Source organism: Prionailurus bengalensis, chromosome C2, assembly GCF_016509475.1.
Source record: "Prionailurus bengalensis isolate Pbe53 chromosome C2, Fcat_Pben_1.1_paternal_pri, whole genome shotgun sequence".
NCBI classification, from domain to species: Eukaryota; Metazoa; Chordata; class Mammalia; order Carnivora; family Felidae; genus Prionailurus; species Prionailurus bengalensis.
In genome coordinates, this window is record NC_057350.1 from 67278677 (window position 1) to 67300981 (window position 22305).

The 22305-nt window shown below is 33.4% G+C and overlaps 1 protein-coding gene across 5 annotated transcripts in view; it reads left to right on the plus strand.

The window, feature by feature from the left end:
• The window catches only part of STXBP5L (syntaxin binding protein 5L), a 399447-nt gene that overhangs the window by 187665 nt on the left and 189477 nt on the right, over positions 1–22305 (plus strand). For all 5 annotated transcript variants that reach the window (XM_043594274.1, XM_043594278.1, XM_043594276.1 and 2 more), the window contains exons 9-10: positions 3834–3957; positions 19545–19623. In XM_043594274.1, the coding sequence (XP_043450209.1) occupies positions 3834–3957; positions 19545–19623 (203 nt within the window). The remainder of the gene's footprint in view (positions 1–3833; positions 3958–19544; positions 19624–22305) is intronic.

A 22305-nucleotide genomic window follows, 5' to 3' on the forward strand; every position in this document is an offset into this window, starting at 1 on the left:
CTGCAGGTGATGTCATACATTTATGCTCTGTGTGATGAACTTCTATTGCATCTTGAATCATAAGGAGAGAAGTCCCTGGGGAGCTAAGCTAGATTTTTCTTTTGTTAAGTACACAAAATATAAAGATGACTAGTAGCTAGATAAAAGTACAAATATGATCTGAGTATTTAGCCAATTGGAAATAGAGTAGGCCATTGAAAAAGGAAATCCAGAGCAAAATGCTGACTCAGCTGCTTTTTTTTATGCCCTAAAACAGTGTAGAAGGAAGAGTTCTAACCTTAAAAAGTGAGCAAAAACAACTTTTAGTGAAATTTTCAAATAAACATTAACAATGTTTAAGTCAGTAGAGTATTACACTACACCTACTTTATACCTAAAAATCATTTTATATATTGACTTATGTATATATGTATGTATATACATATAATCTATTTACTGTGATGCATAATTATATATTCTATCACTTTAATGGAGATCGTTATATATATATCATTTTACTGCCAAACTTTTAAGACTTTCCTCAGCACTTTACCTCTTGTATTTAGAATTTACTTGTAATACTATTATGAAATGGTTTCTAATAAGTCACCAATGACCTCTTCATTATTTAAATAGTGACCCCTTCATAGTCTTTTAAGTTTCTCATTAAACCTGTGGCTTTATATCAGCCCCTCCTTCTTAAAATTGTGCCTTCCCTTGTCTGTGTCTTTCTACCTCATTTTTTGCCTCCCCCTTTCTCCATCACTTCTTCCCTTAGTTTTCCTTTAAATTATAGACACTCTTCAGGATTCTATATCTTTACCCTCTTGATTTCTCCTCCAGTTTACATTTGTATTCATGTACTTTTCCCATCATTTCAAATATTAATTTTATGTTAATAAATTTAAAATCAATGTATCTCTAACCCTTACCTTTCTCCTGAGCTCTTGATCCATATATCTAACAATCTATCACACAAGTCCAGGTAAATATCTCATTGACACTGAATTTACATTTAAAGACCTAAACCTTGTTCTGTGTTCTCTTTTTCAGTTTTTAAATTTTGATTATTTATTCCAGTTTGTAACCCTTAGAGTCATATTTAATCTTTCTTCTTTACATATCCTATGCTATTAGTTTTGTAGTCTCTTGATTCTGTTATATTGTCTATCATTCATTTCCTTTCTTTTTTTCATTCCCACTTTCGATGTTCTAATCTAGGTTGTTATCTCTTGCCTGGAAGACTATGATAGCCTTCTAACTAATTGCATTTCCTCTGATATCTTACCTGTTCAGTATCTTTCACTAACAAGATTATCATTTTAAGACACAGATCATGTAATTCTCTACCTCAGAAACTTTGAATGGCTCCCAATTATCAACAATACAAAATCTTTATTCCTTGACAGGAGATTTAAGATCCCAATGTTATCTTTTCCCTTTAGTTTAATGCCATGAATCTTTATAAGCACTCCTCACACTTCAGGCATATTACTATCTGCTAAATATACCATTTATTTTCCACCTCCAAGCCTTTGCTCCAGCTAATTCCTTGTCACGAACTCCCTTCTTTCCTCTTTTGCATATCAAAATCCTATTAACTTTTTAGCCACTGTAAAGCTATTTGGACTACCTAACTAGCCCCTTGATGAATAGCCATTGATGAATTGAAAGGTTTGTTTTATAAATCCAACATAGTTTTCAGAAATAACTATATGAATTTACTCCATTAGCTGTGACATTTTTGTTTCATTACATCAATATTTCTAAATAATCTCTCACAGTGAAAACCCTCAGAGTTTGACATGATGATAACCTTTTAATTCCTTGAGTAGCCACTGGTTTTCCTTTTTCATATTGATATCTGCTTTTTGGGTTTCCTTTTTCTTTTTTGTTGTAGAGAGAAACTCAATCACAGCCATCAAGTTGACCAAACTAGCTAGTGTTTTATCTTCTGTATTTTATTTTCTATCTTTTTAAAAATTCTTCTTGTATTAGTTATATTATATTTGTGTGTGCTTTTGTTTTTGCTTTGTTTCATTTTTGGTTTTTCTTCAGAACCTTAAGGTCCTTTTTTAAGAAAGGAGTAGGGTATAATCAAATTAATAGAAATTGGGTACTTACCCATTAAATGTATTCAAATGCCAGTTCTTCAGTGATGCACTATTTGACCTTCTCTAATAACAAACTGGTTTTAGATGCCTATTCTTACCTATAAGTGTACAGTAAGTATATATCTTTCATGGCACTTAGACTTATTTTGCTTTTATGTTGTAGCTATTATTTTTGTACTTGTCTTCCCCAGAAGGTAGGAAGAAATTCAGTAAGATAGGAAGAAGGGTTAGGGCTGGAGATGATCTCTCTGCCTCCATCATTCATAGCAAAGCAGTCTGAGAGAACTTTACATTGAGTTCATCAAGTTAACACGTAAAAGTTAAAACATTTCCCTTGATCTACCCAAAATAGTGAGAATGAGCAAAGGAAAAGATGAAGAGTATTTTCCTCTAACTGCCTCTACTGAACCCTGGCAAAAAAAAAAAAAAAAAGTCTTTAGTAATGAAGAATGAGAGAGAAAAGAGAGAAAATAAGTCCAGGGTTCCATGTTGTCTTTTCATTTAATTAAATCTTACTTATCTTGAGGTACAGCTCATATCCTATGTCCTTTTATGATGTGTTTAATGATTACTCTAGCCATCAGTTATCTCTAACTCTAATAATACTTACTGTTTGGAAAACAAACAATAAATTAGTTTTAAATACACATATCTTAGTATATGGTGTTTGTGTGTGTGTGTGTCTTAGTTTTATATGCAAATATATATGCATATTTATGTTAAAAGTTCCAAACAATAACTATTATTAATATTCATTTATTTCAGTCTTCCCTATTTTGCAGTTTTGAAAGTTCCTTTAAGGAAAGGGTAATGTTGTACATATCTGTTCAGCTTTTATGCATTATCCAAAGTCCATATAAACTTTATGATTTAGAAAGAATACCAAGCTGTGGAAATATGTGATAATGTTATTATTCATACAACAGATATTGAGTATCTATTTTGTGCAAGGCACTGTGCTACCACTGGGAATAAAACAATATGTGAAACTGGAATAATTACTTGTTAATTTTATGTATTTCACATCTTCAGAGTGAAATTAGAAGTATAAAAAAAGATTTAAATCCTTCTTCCTTAAACCCTAAATTGCCAAGCCAATTAAATAATTCATGTTAGAAGCAATATGGTAAAATGATTGAGAATGTGGGTTTTGTGGTTGGATAGACCTTGGCTTTGAATTGTGTGACCTGAACAAGTATATCAATCTCTGTAGGCCTATTTCACCATGTGCAAATTGGAAAAAATAATACCTTTTTAATAAAATTAATAGAGTTAATATAAATAAAGTGTTTTCCAAGGGGTCTAGCACATAGTAAGCCCTCAGATGGTAGCTCTTATGTAAATTATTTTTTAAATTGGCTACTTTAGGTGAAAGTAGGCCTCTACCTTTCCAGAAATCATCTTCAGATAACCTTGCTTTTATTTCTATGTAAATAATTTTCCAAATAATCATATAGGATACAGGGAGGACATAGAATTTACAACAAAAAGTTCTAGGCTATAATGATATTATGAAATGTACCTAACTTTTATCTCAGGAGATTATTTTTGTAGTCTTCTATAAGCTTATAGAGGACTAGAGCTAAAGGTAGTATGATCTGGGTCAGAAAAATTATGTATGTTTATTAAGTATTGTTGGTATAATAATTTTATCTCAGAATATATTTCCTTTGGAATATAGAATGCTATAACATATCAACTTTCCCCCTCCCCACTTGTTTTTAATTGCTGTTTCATTAGGCTATTCATTCAATTGATTGGCATCATGAGGGCAAACAATTCATGTGCAGCCATTCAGATGGTAGCTTGACTTTATGGAACCTGAAAAGCCCAAGTCGTCCTTTCCAGACTACAATTCCACATGGTAAGGTGTATGCTTTCCAAAGAAATAAACTCTGGAGATATAGTGCCTAGACTTGAAGTGGAACAGGTGGTATCAGTGTGTTTGAAAGAAAGTAATAGGATGTAACTTCTGATTTTAAATACCTCTTTATACCCCCTTCAGATCCCCACATTATACTCCAAACTTTCTGTACTTTCCCTCCCCTGTGTCTATCCACTTTCCTACTTTGTGATACTTATATAGAGACCTTTCCAACAAAAACTGAATGATGGATGGTTGATGTATCTGAAGCACAGGAGATAATGTAGAAAATCTGCCCAGTTTTAAGGGTTACAGAGATAGTGAGAATGACACCATATAGATCTGACTTTCAGACCTAATTCCTAAACTGGTTTATAGTTTGTCATTTTCTAGATTCTCTCACTTATTTCCATTTCTACCATTTGATTCCATTAAATTATGAGAACTATGGTTTTCATTGTAGATTATATTTCTTATTATCTTCCTTATCAAAAGGATGTATTTAAGGTTTATATTGTACCTGTCTCACTGGGCAGAATAAAAAGTTCAAATGTATGAGTATCTTTTATTCAGATGACCATTTTATTTCTGAGAATATTGGTAGTGATCTGAGTTCCATGTTTACCTTATATCATTGGTTGTAAGAATAGAGAGGTCAAAACCTAGCAGTTAATCAAACACAGTCTATTTTATATTTTCTGAGCACTTATTATAGTGTCAGATTTAGAAAATTTACTATTATTTCTTTATAATGAATGACCCATAAACCACAAGATCCACTTATTCCATCTTGTGTTGGTCTGTCCTTTTTTCTACCACATTTGCATGTTCCATTTACAAATTATTAAATTATTACAACATTTAACCTAGCAGCTTTACTTAGAGATTACTTTGCATTTACTCACTTACTTTCAGATGCTTCATTTACAGATTGCCAGTATAGAAACCTTGGATAGTTATTTGCTATACCTCCCACTCAGATTTAAATATTTATTTCTATGATGAGTTTACTTTTTCTCCTCCCCCTAAAATCCTTATGCCTTTTTTTTGTATGTGTGTAATATGATTTATTCATAAATTTTCTGTTTACTTCTATTCTTCTTGACTGTCAACTTCTATACGAGTTCTTTTTGGCTGGATTAGATATTTAATACTTTCATATGTTTCACCATATCCATATTTATAAGTTAGGGTTGTTTTCTGTACAGTTGACCCTAGAACAGTATGGGAGATGAGGCACGGATCCTCATGCAGTTGAAAATCTGCGTATATATAACTTTTGACTTCTCCAAAACTTGTCTAATAACAGCATACTGTTGACTAGAAGCCTTACTGATAAACACAGTCAATTAATACATATTTTGTATGTTATATGTATCATATACTGTATTCTTACAATAAGGTAAGCTGGAGAAAAGGAAATGTTATTAAAATCATAGAAAGAAAAAATATTTACAGTACTATATTTTTAAAAATCTATTCCTTTGAATCACTAGGTTTTTTTTTTTAAAGCTTATATATTTATTTATTTTGAGAAAGAGAGGGTGGGGGATGGAGGGGCAGAGAAAGGAGAAAGAGAATCCTAAGCAAACTCTATGCTGTCAGCACATAGCCTGACTCGGGTCTCAATCCCACGAATCATGAGATCATGACCTTACCTGAGATCAAGAGTTGGATGCTTAATGGACTGAGCCACCTAGGCAGCCCTGAATTAGTTTTATGTTTTTTGGGCAAATACCTAATAGTGCAATTGCTGGATTGAAGGGTAGTTCTATTTTTAACTTTTTGAGGAAACTTCATATTGTTTTACAGAGTGGCTTGTACACCTGAAACTAATATTATACTGTATATTAACTAACTGGAATTTGAATAAAAACTTTTAAAAAATCTTTACATGAGTAGACCCACACAGTTCAAACCCATGCTGTTCAAGAGTCAACTATAATTCTGTTTTCCTGTTTAAAGGGCTAAAATTCTGTTCACAGGTTGTTGAAAACATCAGCACCTGTCTCATAACATATAGATTAAGTTAAATACCATTGCCTCTCCATAGTTAAGCAGACATCAGTGATTTTTACAATAAAGGCATTCATTGTCATATTTATCTATATTCTTCAGGTTCATTTTGTTACATTTCATTTCACCTATTTTTATTTTAGAAAATAAAAATTTTTCTAAGTAGTACTTTAGCTGTATTCTATAAGTTTTGATATTAATTTTATTAAAAATTTTAATTTTCATTAATATTCAGTTTGAGGTATTTTCTAATTTCTATTATAATTTCTTTGATGTCTGAGTTAGACATTTGTTTTATAATTTCTAAAAATGTGTTTTGTTATAGATTTGGAAACTAACTGTAGTCTGAGAATGTGGCATGATACTAGTTCTACAAAATTAACTGTGATTTGCTTTATAATTAGACATAAACAAATAATTACTACAAAGTTCCAAGTACGTTTGAAAAGAATACATTTCCAATACAAAGGTCAAACTTGAAATTGTGTTTTCTTTGTATTTTAAATCTTTGCTAAGTTTTTATTGTTTGATTTTCCAATTTTGAGAGAGGTAAGTTAAAATTCTATTATTATAGATTTTTCCCTGTAATTCTGTTCATTTCTGCTTTATATAATGTAAAAATCAAGTAGGTCGAGGTGATTTATAATATTAATCAGATCCTCTGATTTTAGTGATGCTTGATTAGTGTTATCAATTTCTGAGAGAATGGTATTAAAATTTCTTATGGATTATGGAATGACCATTTTTTACTTTAGTTCTGTCGTTTTTTGTTTCATGTATTTTTGAGGCTTAATTGTTAGGCATCCATTATGTCTCCTATAGAGGGCATATAATTGGGTCTTTTTTATTTTTAATGTTTATTTATTTTTGAGAGAGAGCATATGAGCAGGGGAGGGGCAGAGAGACCGGTGGGCAGAGGATCTGAAGCAGGCTCTGTGCTGATAGCAGTCACAAACCATGAGATCATGACCTGATCCAAAGTTGGATGCTCAACCAGTTGAGCCACCGAGGTGCCCCAGTTGGGTCTTTTTTATTTCGTCTCTATCATTTAGTCGAAGTATTTTGTCCATTAATATTAAATGTAATTACTGATGGAATTGGATTTGGGTACACCAAGTTATTTGTTTTCTGTTGGTCCGATCTTTTTTTTTGTTTCTTTCATCGTTCTTCTTTCTTTTTTTTTTTTTTTTTGTCTTCTGGATTATGTGAAAGTTTTTATTAGAATTTCCTTCTAATTTACATGTAGGCATTTTATCTTAAGACATTTTTTTTGATCAGTTACTCTAGGGATTACAGTATACTTCTTTAACTTTTCACAGTCTATTAGAGTTAACATTGTAGCACTTTATGAAAAAATGTAGAAGCTTCATAATCATATATATTTATTTACATTTATACTATTATAATAGTTATATATGTTCTAAATACACTGTTGTAATTTTTGCTTTAAGTAGTCTTAAGTATTTTTTTAATTAGAAGGAAAATATTCTGTATTTTATTTATAATTTTCTTAATATAATTTTGTATTTATGAAGTTTTATAATTTCATTTGTTCTTGAGGATACAGCAACATCATTCGGCATTTCACTTACCTTCCTTTATCTAAAAGTTCTTCTCTTTTTTTCTTTTATTCTTGAAGCACATTTATGATGCATTTAAATTTCTGGGTTGACAGTTTGTATATGTGTGTGTGTTGTTTTTAAGGTGCTGAATGAACGCTTTAAAAATGTTCCATTATTTTCTGGTTTACAGTGTTTCTGAATGAGAAATGTGTGGTGTTTTTGACATTTGGTTCCCTTGTATATAATTTGTTGTTTTCCCCTGGCTAATTTCAAAATTTTTATAACTTTTATTTTCAATAATTTGACTATGATATGCCTAGAGTTTTCTTCTTCAAATTCATTCTGTTTAAGAGTTACAGAGCTTCTTACATTTAGAAATTTATATCTCTCACAAAATTGGGGAAATTTTCAGGCTTTTATTTTTTCAAATGTGTTTTTCTGCTCCAACCTCTCTCTACATCTCTTTTTGGAACACTAGTTATCTGTCTGGTAGAATTTTGGTATTGTCCCACATGTTTCTGAGCCTCCATTTTTTTGTTAATCATTTTTTCTCTGAATTTCAAATTGGATAATTCCCATTGGTCTTTTTCCTCTGTAATCTTCATTCAGCTATTAAGTCCCTTAAGTTATTTTTATTTTAGATATTTTTCCACTTGCTACCTTTTTATATTTTGTATTTTTCTGCTGAGATTTCCCCTGTTTAGTCATTATGAGCAGTTCCCTTCCCTTCCTTTCCCTTCCCTTTCCTTTAAACATTGAGTCTAGTTATAATTGTTGTTTTAAATCTTTGTCTGATGAAACCAAAATATGCTTCCCCTTGAAGATGGCCTCTGTTCATAAGAATGACTCAAATTTTTCTGCTTCTTCATATATCTAATAATTTGGACTGTATAATGCATATTATGGATATTATGTTGAATATAGTATAGAATATAATTTTGTTACCCCCCCCCCTTTTCTTTAGCCATTGTGTTTCCTAAACTGGGAAACCATATATAGATTTATTATTTTTCTACAAATCAATATTTTCTATACTACAAAAGTAGGCTTTGTCTGACACTCATATTGGACAGTAGTAGGAAAAGAGGGAAGGTGGCCACAGCCAACAAGGTTAATTTAGTACCTATTTTACTTGAGGCTAGCACTGTGGTGACATTGTCCTTATTGTAGCTGGTTTTCACTAGCACTACAGATATTATTTTTCTTTCACAGTAAATTTTAATGATTTCACATATGTATTATTCAATCACAATGCCCTCAGCTAAACATACACACACACACACACACACACACGTACACAATCTACATATATGATCTTAAATCCCATCTAATCCTTAATAGTGACATTGTTGCTCAGAAACAGGATAGAGATGTCAACAATTATCACCATTATTTAACATTTTCCTCAAAACAATATGTAATGTAATTAGACTTGAAAAAGAATTATGATATTTAAGAGGTTAGAGGTTTTGGGGCACCTGGGCAGCTCAGTCGATTAAATGTCCAATTTCAGCTCACGTCATGATCTCATGATCTCAAAATAAATTTTACTTTGTATGAGTTTGAGCCCCGCTTCAGGCTCTGTGCTGACACCTCAGAGCCTGGAGCCTGCTTCAGAGTCTGTGTTTCCCTCTCTCTTTCTGCCATTCTGCTTTTGCTCTCAGTCTCTCTCTCAAAAATAAATAAATATTTTTTAAAAGTTTTGAGGGTTCAAAATTACAATTACTTTTCGATAATGTAATTGCACAGCTAAAAATAAAAACTAATTAGGAATACTATTAAGTATAACATGAGAATTCTGTATACAAAACAAAATAAAGTGGATGATTACAACCATGAAAAAAATAGCATCCATAAGAATCCCCGAAGTAAATGTAAAATAACAGTGAGATGTTATTTCTACTAAAGGACATAAGGAGAACTTTAATAAATGAAAAACATACCCTATGTATGCATGGGTAGAGTTAATATTATAAAATGTTAGCTCCCCACATATTAATTCAAAATTCAATTTGTTCCCAAGAAAAATAACAGTTTTTAAAAATCAGATGTACATATGTACAGCAAAAATAAACATGAAAATAGGAAAATTATTTGAACAAAAAGAAATGGTCTATTATAGATGGTTTGGAAGATTAGATGCCCTGAACAATGCTTGCTGAAATAAATAAATTCTTACTGAAATGAAAGAAATTTATTTAAGTGTGTGTGTATATGCATGTGTGAGTGTGTGTGTGTGTGTACTGTGTTTTAAATGTCATTGAGCTAGCAACCATAAAAACAAGGTAAATTTAAAGATCCCCAAAACTTTGTTAAACTAGAAATCCTGAGATATAAGTGATGAAAATAGTTTGTTCTGAAGTTTAATGCTGTACTTCAAAGAACTTAAACTTCTATTTTTAAAAAATACAAATTTGTTGAGATGTAATTCACAATTCACTAAAGTGTACAATTCAGTGGTTTTTCATTTATTCAGAGTTATGCAACCATCAACACAATCTAATTTTAGAACATTTTTGTCATCCCCAAAAGAAATCCCATACTCATTAACAGTCATCTTATCACTAGTCCTCCATCATTAGGCAACTGCTGGTGTTCCTCTGTCTGTAGACTTGACTACATTTCATTTCATGCAAATGAACTCCGATTAAATGTAGTCTTTCATGACTGGTTTCTTTCACTTAGCATAATTTTTTCAAGGTTCATCCATGTCATAGCAAATTTAAGTATTTTATTTCTGTTCATTGGTGAATAATATTCCATTGTATGGATATACCACTTTTTTTTTATCTATTCATCACATGATGGGCATTTGGGTTGTTTTCATATTTTGACTATCTGAATAATTCTGTGAATGTTTACGTACAACTTTTATATGGACACATATTTTCATTTCTCTTTGGAATATACCTAAGAATCGAATTACTGGATCAAATGACAACTCCTATTTAACATTTTAAGGAACCGCCAAATTGTATTCCAGAGTCCTCAGACTTTTACATACTTACCAGCAATGTATTAGGTTTCCAACTTTTCCACATCTTTATCAACACTTGTTAATATCTATCTTTATTATAGCCATCTTGGTAGGTATGCAATAATATCTCATTGTGGTTTTAAATATTTCCCTAATGAATAAAGATATTGAATATCTGTTCATGTGCTTATTGTCATTTTTAATATTTCTTGGTGACACACTGATTCAGTTCCTTTGCCCATTTACAAATTGGGTGTCTTTTTTCATTATTATTATGGAGGTATAATAGTTCATTATATAGTAGACCATATATACATACACTGAATCTTCTTTATCCATTCATCTATGGATAGACACTTCCATTTTTGGCTACTGTAAATACTGCAATAAACATAGAGGTGCATATATCTTTTCAAATTAGTGTTTTGTTTTGTTGAGCTAAAAACCCAGTAGTGGAAGTACTGGATCATATGGTATTTCTATTTTTAATTTTTTGAGAAATCTCCATGCTGTTTTCCATGGTGACAGCACCAATTTACATTCCCACCAACAGTGCAGTAGGGTCTGTTTTCCTCCACATCCTTGCCAACACTTGTTATTTCTAGTCTTTTTGATTCTAGCTGTTCTCACAGGTGTAAGGTGACTTCTCATTGTGGTTTTGATTTGCATTTTCCTGATGATTAGTGATGTTGAGCATCTTTTCATATGTCTGTTGGCCATCTGTATGTCATCTTTGGAAAAAGGTCTGTTCAAGTCCTCTGCATATTTTTTAATCAGATTGGTTTTATTTTATTTATTTATTTTTTTGGTGTTGAGTTGTATAGTTTCTTCATATATTTTGGACATTAACCTTTATCAGATACATCATTTTAAAATATTTTTCTCCCATTAAGTAAGTTGCCTTTTCATTTTGTTAATGACTTCCTTCACTGTGCAAAAGCTTTTTATTTTGGTGTGGTCCCAATAATTTATTTTTGCTTTTGTTTCTCTTACCTGAGGAGATGTACCTAGAAGAATATTGATAAGGCCAATGTCAAAGAGATTACTGCCTATCTTTTCTTGTGGGAGTTTTATGGTTTTAGGTCTTTCATTTAGGACTTTAATCCATCTGCAGTTTATTTTTGTATATGGTATAAGAAAGTAGCACAGTTTTATTCTTTTGCATGTAGCTGTTCAGTTTTCCTAACACCATTTTTTGAAGAGAATTGTCATTTTCCCATTGGATATTTTTGCCTCCTTTGTCATAGATTGACTGTATAAACATGATTTGTTTCTGGGCATTCTATTCTGTTCCTTGGACTATGTGTGTTGTTTTATTTTTTTGTTGTTGGGTTTTTTGGTGTGTGTTTTTTTGTGTGTGTGTGTTTTATTTTGTGAGTACCATACTGTTTTGATTATTACAGCCTTGTAGTAAATCTTGAAATCTGGAATTGTGATACCTCTAGCTTTGTTCTTCTTTCTCAAGATTGCTTTGGCTATTTGGGGTCTTCTGTGATTCCATACAAATTTTAGGATTATTTGTTCTAGTTTTGTGAAAATGCTATTGGCATTTTGATAGGGATTGCATTGAATTTGTTGATTGCTTTGGGTAGTATGGATATTTTAATGATATTCTTTCAATACATGAGCATGGGCTATTTTCCATTTATGTCATCTTTCATTTCTTTTATCACTGTTTTATAGTTTTCAGAGTATAAGTCTTTCACCTCCTTGGTTATGTTTATCCCTAGACATTTCATACTTTCCAGTCCAATTGTAAGTGGGATTGTTTTTTTTTTTAAATTTTTCTTTCTGTTACTTCATTATTAGTATATACAAATGCAACAGATATTTGTATATTAATTTTGTATCCCACAACATTACTGAATTAATTTATGCTAACAATTTTCTTCTTCTTGTTTGACTGCTGAAGCTAAGACTCCCAGTACTATGTTAAAAAGTGGCGAGATTGGACATCCTTGTCCTGATCTGAGAGGAAAAGCTCTGTTTTTCACCATTGAGCATGATGTTACCTGTGGGTTTTGTTATATATCACTTTTATAATGTTGAGGTATGTTCCCGCTAAACTCATTTTGTTAAGAGTTTTCATCATGAATGGATGTTGAATTTTATCAAATACTTTTTGTACATATATTGATATGATCTTATCACTTTTATCCTTCATTTTGTTAATGTGATGTATCACATTGAATGTTTTGTATATATTAAGCCATCCTTGCATTCTTCTTGGAATAAATTTTACTTGATGATGGTGAATGATCCTTTTAATGTGTTGCTAATGCAGCTTGTTAATATTTTGTTAAGAAGTTTTGTATCTTGGGGCACATGGGTGGCTCAATCACTTGAGCGTCTGACTTTGGTTCAGGTCACCATCTCACAGTTCGTGAGTTTGAGCCCCGCATTGGGCTCTGTGCTGACAGCTCAGAGCCTGGAGCCTGCTTTGGATTCTGTGTCTCCCTCTCTCTCTGCCCCTCCCCTGTTCATGCTCTGTCTCTCTCTCTCTCTCTTTCAAAACTAAATAAACATTAAAAAATTAAAAAAAAGAAGTTTTGTATTTGTGTTCATCAAGGTTCTTGCCCTATAGTTTTCTTTTTCACAGTGTCTTTGGTTTTGTTTTCAGGATATTGCTGACCTCATAGAGTGTATTTAGAAGCTTTCCCTTTTCTTCTATCTTTTGGAATAGTTTGAGAGGAATAGATATTAACTCTTCTTCAAATGTTTGGTAGAATTCACCTGTGAATCAATCTGGATGTGGACTTTTGTTTGTTGGAAGTTTTTTGATTATCTGTTGAATTTCATTACTACTAATTGGTCTGTTTAGATTTTGTAGATTTTATATTTCTTCCTGATTCATTTCTATAAGTGTCTATGTTTCTAGGAAGTTATTCATTTCTTCCAGGTTGTCCACTTTGTTGACATATAATTTGTGTAGTAGTTTCTTATAATCCTTTGTATTTTTCTTCAATGTCAGCTGTTACTGACTTTTCCTCCTTCATTTCTGATTTTGTTTATTTGGGCCCACTCTCTTTTTTGTTTGTTTGTTTTTGATGAGTCTGGCTAAAGTTTATCAATTTTGTTTACCTTTTTAAATAAGCAACTCTTGGTTTCATTGATTTTTCTATTGATTTTTTAGTCTTTATTTAATTTATTTCTGATGTTATCTTTCCTTCTACTCACTTTGGGCTTTGTTTGTTTTTATTTTCTAGTTCTTTTAGGTGTATGGTTAGATTATTTATTTGAGATTTTTCTTGTTGCTTGAGGTAGGCCTACAGTGCTCTAAATTTTCCACTTAGAGCTGATTTTACTCCATCAAAGATGTGGACCACTATGTTTTTATTTTTATTCCTCTCCATGTATTTTTAAAATTCCTGTTTGATGTCTTCATTGACCCACTGGTTCTTAGTAGCATGTTGGTTAGCCTCCATCTGTTTGTGCTTTTTCCACATTTTTTCTTGTGTTAATTTTGTAGTTTCATCCTGTTGTGGTCAGAAAAAATGTTGTATATGATTTTAAATTTATTGAGACTTGTCTTATGGCCTAACATGTGATCTGTCCTGGAGATGTTTCTTGTACACTTGAACAGAATGTATATTCTGTTGTTTTTAGATGGGATGTTCTATATATTTCTGTTAAGTTATTCAGAGACTCCATTTCCTTATTGATTTTCTGCCTGATCTATCCATTTATGTAAGTCGTGTGTTATAGACCTTTACTATTATTGTATTACTGCCAATTTCTCCCTTTATGTCTGTTAATATTTGCCTTATTTATTTGAGTGCTCCAGTGTCGGCTGCATAGATATTTATAACTGCTATATCCTCTTGTTGGATTAACCCCTTTATCATTGTGTCTTCTTGTCTCTTACTACAATTTTTGCTTTAAAGTCTATTTTGTTTGATATAAATATTGTGCCCCATTTTTTTTTTTTGCTTTTATTTGCATGGAATATCTTTTTCCATCCTTTCACTTTCAGTCTGTATGTGTCTTTAGGTCTGAAGTGAGTCTTTCATAGGCAGCATTTAGATGGGTTGATTTTGTATTTTTATTTATTCCACCACCCTATGTCTTTTGATGGGGGCATTAGAGCATTTATATTTAAAGTAATTACTAATAGGTATGTACTCTTACCATTTTGTTCATTGTTTTCTGGCTGTTTTTGTAGTTCTGTGTTCCTTTTTTCTTCTCTTGCTCTCTTTCTTTGTGATTGACATCTTTCTTTAGTGTAATTACTGGTTTTCTTTCTCTTTATTTTTTGTGTATATATTATAGGTGTTTGGTTTGTTGTTACCATGAGTTTCATATATAATATTCTAAGTATATAGCAGTCTGTATTAATTTGATAGTCACTTAAGTGTGAATACATTCTAAAAGAATTTTATCTTTTGCTGCTTTTAAAATTCCCTTCAGGGGCGCCTGGGTGGCGCAGTCGGTTAAGCGTCCGACTTCAGCCAGGTCACGATCTTGCGGTCCGCGAGTTCGAGCCCCGCGTCGGGCTCTGGGCTGATGGCTCAGAGCCTGGAGCCTGCTTCTGATTCTGTGTCTCCCTCTCTCTCTGCCCCTCCCCCGTTCATGCTCTGTCTCTCTCTGTCCCAAAAATAAATAAACGTTGAAAAAAAAAATTTTAAAATTCCCTTCATTTTTAATCTTTGACATTTTAATTTTTATGTGTCATGATGTGGACCTCTTAGATTAATCTTGTTTGGAACTCTGCTTTCTGAACTTGGATGTCTTTTCCTTCCCCAGGTTATTAAAATTTTCAACTATCATTTTTTTTCAAGTAAGTTTTGTGCCCCTTTCTCTCTTCTCCTTCTGGGATGCCTATAATGAGAATGTTTGTTTGATGTTGTCCCAGGTATCCTTTAACCTATCCTCATTTTTTACAATTCTTTTTTCTTTTTGCTGTTCAGGTTGGGTGCTTTCCATTGCCCTTTCTTTCAGATTGCTTCTGCACCTTCTAATCTACTGTTACTTCCCTCTAGTGGATTTTTTCATTTCAGTTATGGTATTCTTCAACTCTGATGATGCTTTTCTTATATATTTAAACTTGTGTTAACATTCTCACTGAGTTCATCTACTCTTCTCTCCTATTCATTGAGCATCTTTATGACCATTACTTTAAACTCTTTGTTAGGTAGGTTGTTTATCTTTGTTTCATTTAGTTCTTTTTCTGAGTTTTGTTTTCCTCTTTTGTTTGAAACATATTCTTTTGTCTCCTCATTTTGCTTAATTTTGTATCTGTGAGTTAAGTGAAACAGCTACTTCTTCTAAACTTGAAGGAATGATCTTGTGTATTACCATCCCCTGTGTAGACTAAGTGCCTCGTGACTTTGGTTAGCTGGCCAGAGCTATGGCTATTGTGTACCCTGGGTCCCGGGGCACTCTGTGCTGGGATCTCTCTGGTGGATATCTGAAGCTGAAATGGGTGGGGGCCAGGGTGATCCTAGGGCTCTCCACATAGAGTGCTGTGTCAGAACAGCTGAAGCTAAAGTGGGTATAAGTTGTGTTGGGGAAGGGGGTATCCTGGGACCCTACACATTATATACTCTGGCAGGAAGACTGAAGCTGAAGTGGATACAAGCTGGGATGTCCTGGGGCTCTCCACACAGAGAGAATCCAGGCAGGATAGTTAAAACTGAAGCGGGTGCAAGATGGAGGGGAGGGGACTCCTGGGGCATTCTGTGCTGAGGGTGCCCTGGCAGGATGGCTAAAGCTGAAGTTGGTGCAAGTTGGGGTATCCCAGAATGATCCATGCAGGGGGAGCCCTGGTGGAGAGGCTGGAACTGAGGAAGAGTGTGAGCTATGCAGAGGGAGGGATGGTGGTCCTAGGGTGCTCCATGCAGGAGGTGCCTGGTGAATTGTCTGGAGTCAACATTGCCTGGCCCTGGAGTGTTCTCGAATGCTTTGCCCATGTATCACTCTGGCAAAAGGGCTGTAACTGTAGTGAACACTGATAAGGAGTATTCCAGTGTGCACCACAGTGGTGCTGTCTTGGTGGAATAGCTAGAGCTAGTGTGGGCTAGGGGCCCAGAGTCATTGAGGTAGTAGGCTAGCTAGGGTGCCTGGATTCTGCTCTTGTGCAAGCTTTCAAGATGGAGAGGGGAATGTAAACCATGGTGCTTGTCTGCCTGGAGAGTTTCAATAGCTTCCATGACATTTGGTGGAGTCTTTTATATGCTAGTTGCTTTTAAAAAAAATGTTTATTTTTGAGAGAGAGAGAGAGAGAGAGAGAGAGAGAGAGAGAGAGAGAGAATGGGGGAAGGGCAGAGAGAGAGGAAGACACAGAATCCGAAGCAAGCTCCAGGCTCCAAGCTGTCAGCACAGAGCCCGATGCAGGGCTCGAACCCATGAATCATGAGATCATGACCTGAGCTGGAGTCAGACGCTTAGCCAACTGAGCCACCCAGGTACCCTATATGCTAGTTGCTTTTTTAAATTGTGGCTTTTTTCTTTGTCCCAGGTCATCAAGGGCTGGCATGTGCTAGGGGCCCAGGTTTTGCTGAGGTGGCAGACCAGCTATGGCACCTGGACCCTGCCCCCATCTTTACTATCAAGGTGGAGGGCTATCATAGACAGTGGAGCTTGCCAGTCCCTCTAGCCCTAAGACAGTTTCGGTCCTCCTCCCATTTGGCAGCGCTCTAGGGCTGGTTCCATTATATTCTAGTTGCCCTTTTAAACCATAACTTTTTTTCTATGCCCCAGGACAGATGAGTCTGCTTCCTGTCCCTTAGTCCTACCCCTCCCCACTGTAGTTCATAGCATTGGGGGTGAAGGTTCCCTTTGTGTTTCCCTCTCTTGTGCTGTTCTTTTGTGGTATATTTTTTGTTGTACATAAGCTGTTCAATTGGCCCTCAGTTCTTCAGGAAGAATTGCTCTATAAGTAGGTGTAGATTTGGTATGTCTGTGGGGGGTGTGTTCAGGGTCTTCCTATGTCACCATCTTGGACTGGGACTCCCAAGTCCTATTTATAATGCTTAATCTAGCTTCTAGAAAGTCATCTGGAAATTCTCTGTCATAAAGTGAAGCCATAATATTCTTAACTACTGCTTCATGTACTCCTACTATTCTCAACACTTCATGTCTATTACTCATTTATTTATGGTACCTCATATTGTCAGTTTTATATTTGTTTTGCTTAAGCTAGTAAATTTTAAGCATCTTGATGGTTATTCCTTTTTATCCTGCCATTTAGTATAGTACTTTGAACATAAAGAGTAGCAATAAATGTAATTTTTATGACAATTTTTTACATTACATATAAGCATATTTCAATTACTGACAGGCAATGAATATAATCAAAGTTGAAAACCTTCAGCCAAAAATTAATTATTGGAGTTAGAAATTGAAGTAAATAATTAATTAAGATACTGTTCTTTTTTACTGAAATCTGTGTATGATACTGATGTATATTGATTGAAAAACAGTAATTGTTTCCATTATGTATATGTGTGTGTGTGTGTGTGTACACACACACACACACATATACACACACATACCTATATACGTGTATATATAAACAACTGCAAATATACGGTTTTGATTTAATTAATGGATTGGCAATTATTAGACAAGCAATGGAGGAAAAAGATATCAACTGAGGAGAATGGGTCTCTTTCCTTATAGTGTTATTTCTTTCAGTTTTCTCTATTCCCACGTTACCCAAACCAGTAATCACCAACCAGCTGTTCCTCCCCGCTAAGACTACTGTTCAGAGTGAGTCCCTGAGCCAAAGTTCTCTATTTTTAAGGCATCATGACCTACGTATCATGTCAGCAATTCTTTTTTATATATAATACAGATACTTTAAAATATTTTTTATAATGTGAATGATTATGACCAATATTTAAAAAAAATTAATGTTTGCTTATTTTGGGGGAGAGAGAGAGAGAGACAGAGCACAACAGGGGAGGGGCAGAGAGAGAGGGAGATGCGGAATTTGAAGCAGGTCCATGCTCTGAACCATCAGCACAGAGCCTGATGTGGGGCTCAAACTCATGAGCTGTGAGATCATGACCTGAGCTGAAGTTGATGCTTAACCAACTGAGCCACCCAAATGCCCCATGACCAATATTTTATTATTGGTTGCTTCTTTAGTTGAGGTAGGGTAAAAGAAAGAGAAGGCAAATTTAGAAAGCATGCCATAGAGCAGATAAGGTATGTTGTATGCTGATACCCTGCCCTTTAAACAAATTAAATAAAACTATGTTGACATCCTATTTAGATTATGACTGTGTCATTCTGAAGCTATCCTGAAAATTTAAACTTAAATGCACATAAACATCTCTCTACATAATAGGTATCTGTGTCTATAAACAGTTGTAGCAATACAAGAATAAATAAGAGTGCTTATTAAAATAAAAAAGAAACATACTTCAAAATCATCAATTTTATCAAAATGAGACAGAATTATAAGCAAAAGCATAACTAGAAAGATGCCATATGTAGAAGTAGCTTTATGTCCATTTCCTACTCTTTTTGATCATTTTGCAAAATCCATGGAGTCTAAACAACATAAACCTTTCCCTACAAGACACTATTTTTATGCAAATATAGTATATAATTGAAATGTGCCATCTGTGTTCTTTGTGTATTGGACTTTCCTTTACATGAATTTTGACAAAAATACAATTATTTTGATAGTCTATCATAAGTTTTAAATGGCAAATCTTTCTGCATGTGAAAGTATGGATTTTCATAATAATACATTTCGTTATGCAGAAGAGTATGTACGTGTATATGTCTTCAATTTTAAAGTTGTTTATTTTAAAAGTTAATTAAAATAACTATACGAGACTAGATTTATACATGGAGAATACAAAACAATACAGATACAAATTTACAAATAACTTTATTAGAATTTAACAAATTGTTTACAAATTCAACACATATGTTTGGATGCATAGAACTGTGTTTATCCTACTATGCAAAACACAAAATTATCCCTTTTCTTTATATTCTTTTAGTCAAACTTTTGAAATTATCATGGATGAGTAGAATTTAAATATGATTTAACAAAATCCTTTTTCTTTCTTTAGGAAAAAGTCAAAGAGAAGGAAGAAAATCTGAGTCTTGTAAGCCAATTCTTAAAGTAGAATACAAGACCTGTAGAAACAGGTATGCATTTTTTACTTTGGGGAATATAGGAGATTATATAAAAACAGAGACAGGAAAGGCAAATAACATTTAATGTTTATGTATTATTTAAAGTTTTACGTAATTATGTAAGTATATTAATGGGCTATATCCTCATCATTGATGATAATGATTCTTATTGTTTAATAGGAATATCTATGATGTTATTATGAATATTACAAATAGCAACTGCCAATTATTTTAACTTTCTATGAATATTCAGATGAATATTATGCAAATTAATTTTAACAAAGTAGGACCTTTGGGCCATACACATTACAAGTAGCAACCATTCAATTTTATTCAGCAGAAACATACCTATTAGCATTTTACATGATAGAATTAAATACATAACCAAGTCTCTGTACTTTAGGATTTTACATGCTGAAATTAGAAAGATTATAGTTAGATGGAAAGATAATCACTGATGTATATTAGATATTAACATATTAAAATAGTACTAAATTTTAAGACAAAAAATTGAATAATAGTATATAATAAAGTTTTATCATGTGTACATAGCAGTCTTATCCTATAAATCAACAGTGTTCTTTTTACTTCCAGTAATTATTAGTGGTAATATTCTCATTCAGAATTATGCCTAAACCTTAATTTTATTTAATTTATTTAATGTTTATTTTTATTTATTTTTGATTTAAAAAAATTTTTTTAATGTTTTTATTTACTTTTGAGACAGAGAGAGAGCATTAGCAGGGGAGGGGCAGAAAGAGAGGGAGACACAGAATCCGAAGCAGGCTCCAGGCTCTGAGCTGTCAGCACAGGGCCCAACGCGGAGCTCGAACTCACAGACCTGGAGATCATGACCTGAGCTGAAGTCAGACAACCAACTGACTGAGCCATCCAGGCACCCCTTAAATTTTTTTTAAATGTTTATTTATTTTTGAGAGACAGAGAGAGACAGAGTGTAAGCGGGCAGGGGCAGAGAGAGAGAGAGAGAGAAAGAAAGAGAGGGAGAGAGAGAGAGAAAGACACAGAATCTGAAGAGGATCCAGGCTCTGAGTTCTCAGCACAGAGCTGGACGCAGGGCTCGAACTCACAAGCCATGAGATCATGACCTGAGCCGAAGTCAGATGCTTAACAGATTGAGTCACCCAGGCGCCCCTTCTTTTTTTTTTTTTAATATGAAATTTATTGTCAAATTGGTTTCCATACCACACCCAGTGCTCATCCCAACAGGTGCCCTCCTCAATTTTCATCACATTTAATGTTTGATTATACCTGCTCTTTGAAAGAATTAATAGTATAAAATTATGGCCATTTTTAATTAGTGAGTTTATATATATAAACATATATGGCGTATATGTTTATATAGATAGATATGTTTTTAATGAGTATATTTTTATGACAGTTTATGTACCTCCCCACACATAAGATAGATTAGTACTTCTTTAGTCCAGCCAAATGTTACTATGCTTAAGTAGTAAAAATGACCACAGTTTTGTACTCTTATAATTAAAGTCTTAAAACATTTTAAATTTAATTATTAGGGATGGAAACATTTTACATAGGTATTATGTGTATGGAAACATATGTACATATTATATATGGAAACATGTATATACTATATATTGATATATATTGCATATATATGCATATATTATTATTAAATATATATATTAGTTATTACTACATACTACACACTGTGCACCTTGTTTAGTGTACTAAAATGAAAGAGAATACTGCCTGCTTTTGAATCTATTATGGTCTAGTAGAGGAAGTAAGGCCATAAACTCGTGGTTTACATGTAACATGCGAGGTACATTTATGACAGCACAACAAAAGGACATCTAACCCAGCCTAGAGAGGGGAAGAGCACAGTGAAGAGACATCAGTAAAATTCTTCTTGGGAAAAGAAATACGTGAGATGGGGCTTAAGTGATGATAGGATGGTGGCACACAAAGAGAGGAAAGGGTGAACAAGAAGAGAAGATACTTTAGGAATGAGGATTTCAAGACAAGTGTAAGATACTTATTAAGATCCTTGCCATATACTCTCTCTCTCTCTCTCAAAAAAAGAAATAAAGAAAGAAAGAAAAGAAAACCTAAAAACAAAAAAAAAAGGGGGGGGGCACCTGGGTGGCTTAGTCGGTTAAGCATCTGACTCTTGATCTCATGGTTTGTGAGTTTGAGCCCTGCATCGAGCTCTGTGCTGACAGCGCAAAGCCTGCTTGGGATTCTGTTTCTCCCTCTCTTCCTCTTCTCCACTTGCACTCTGTCTCTCAAAAAAGAAAAAAAAAAAAACCCAAAAAGCAAAAAAGAAGTAAAAAAAAAAAAAAAGATCCTTGCCAAATGGAGTAAGACAGCTATGTGGCCTTGAAATTTAACTCTTTTAAACTTTAATTGCCTCATCAATTATACCTATCTCATTGTGATGTTTGTGAGGAATAAATGAAATTATGCATAAAGTTTGTACTGTCATAAGTTTGATGACTGGCACATAATGGATTTCCTGATAGAAAGAAGTTATCATGATTCTCATCATCAAAGCCATGATATTTCACATTATTAAAATTATTCCACTGATCCTAATGATATATTCTAGTAATTGGTAATCCGACTTTGTGTATAAATAATTCAGATTCTAATGTGAAGTAATTCTATATTGTAGATAATAATTACTGCCATCCCACTTACTGTGTACTT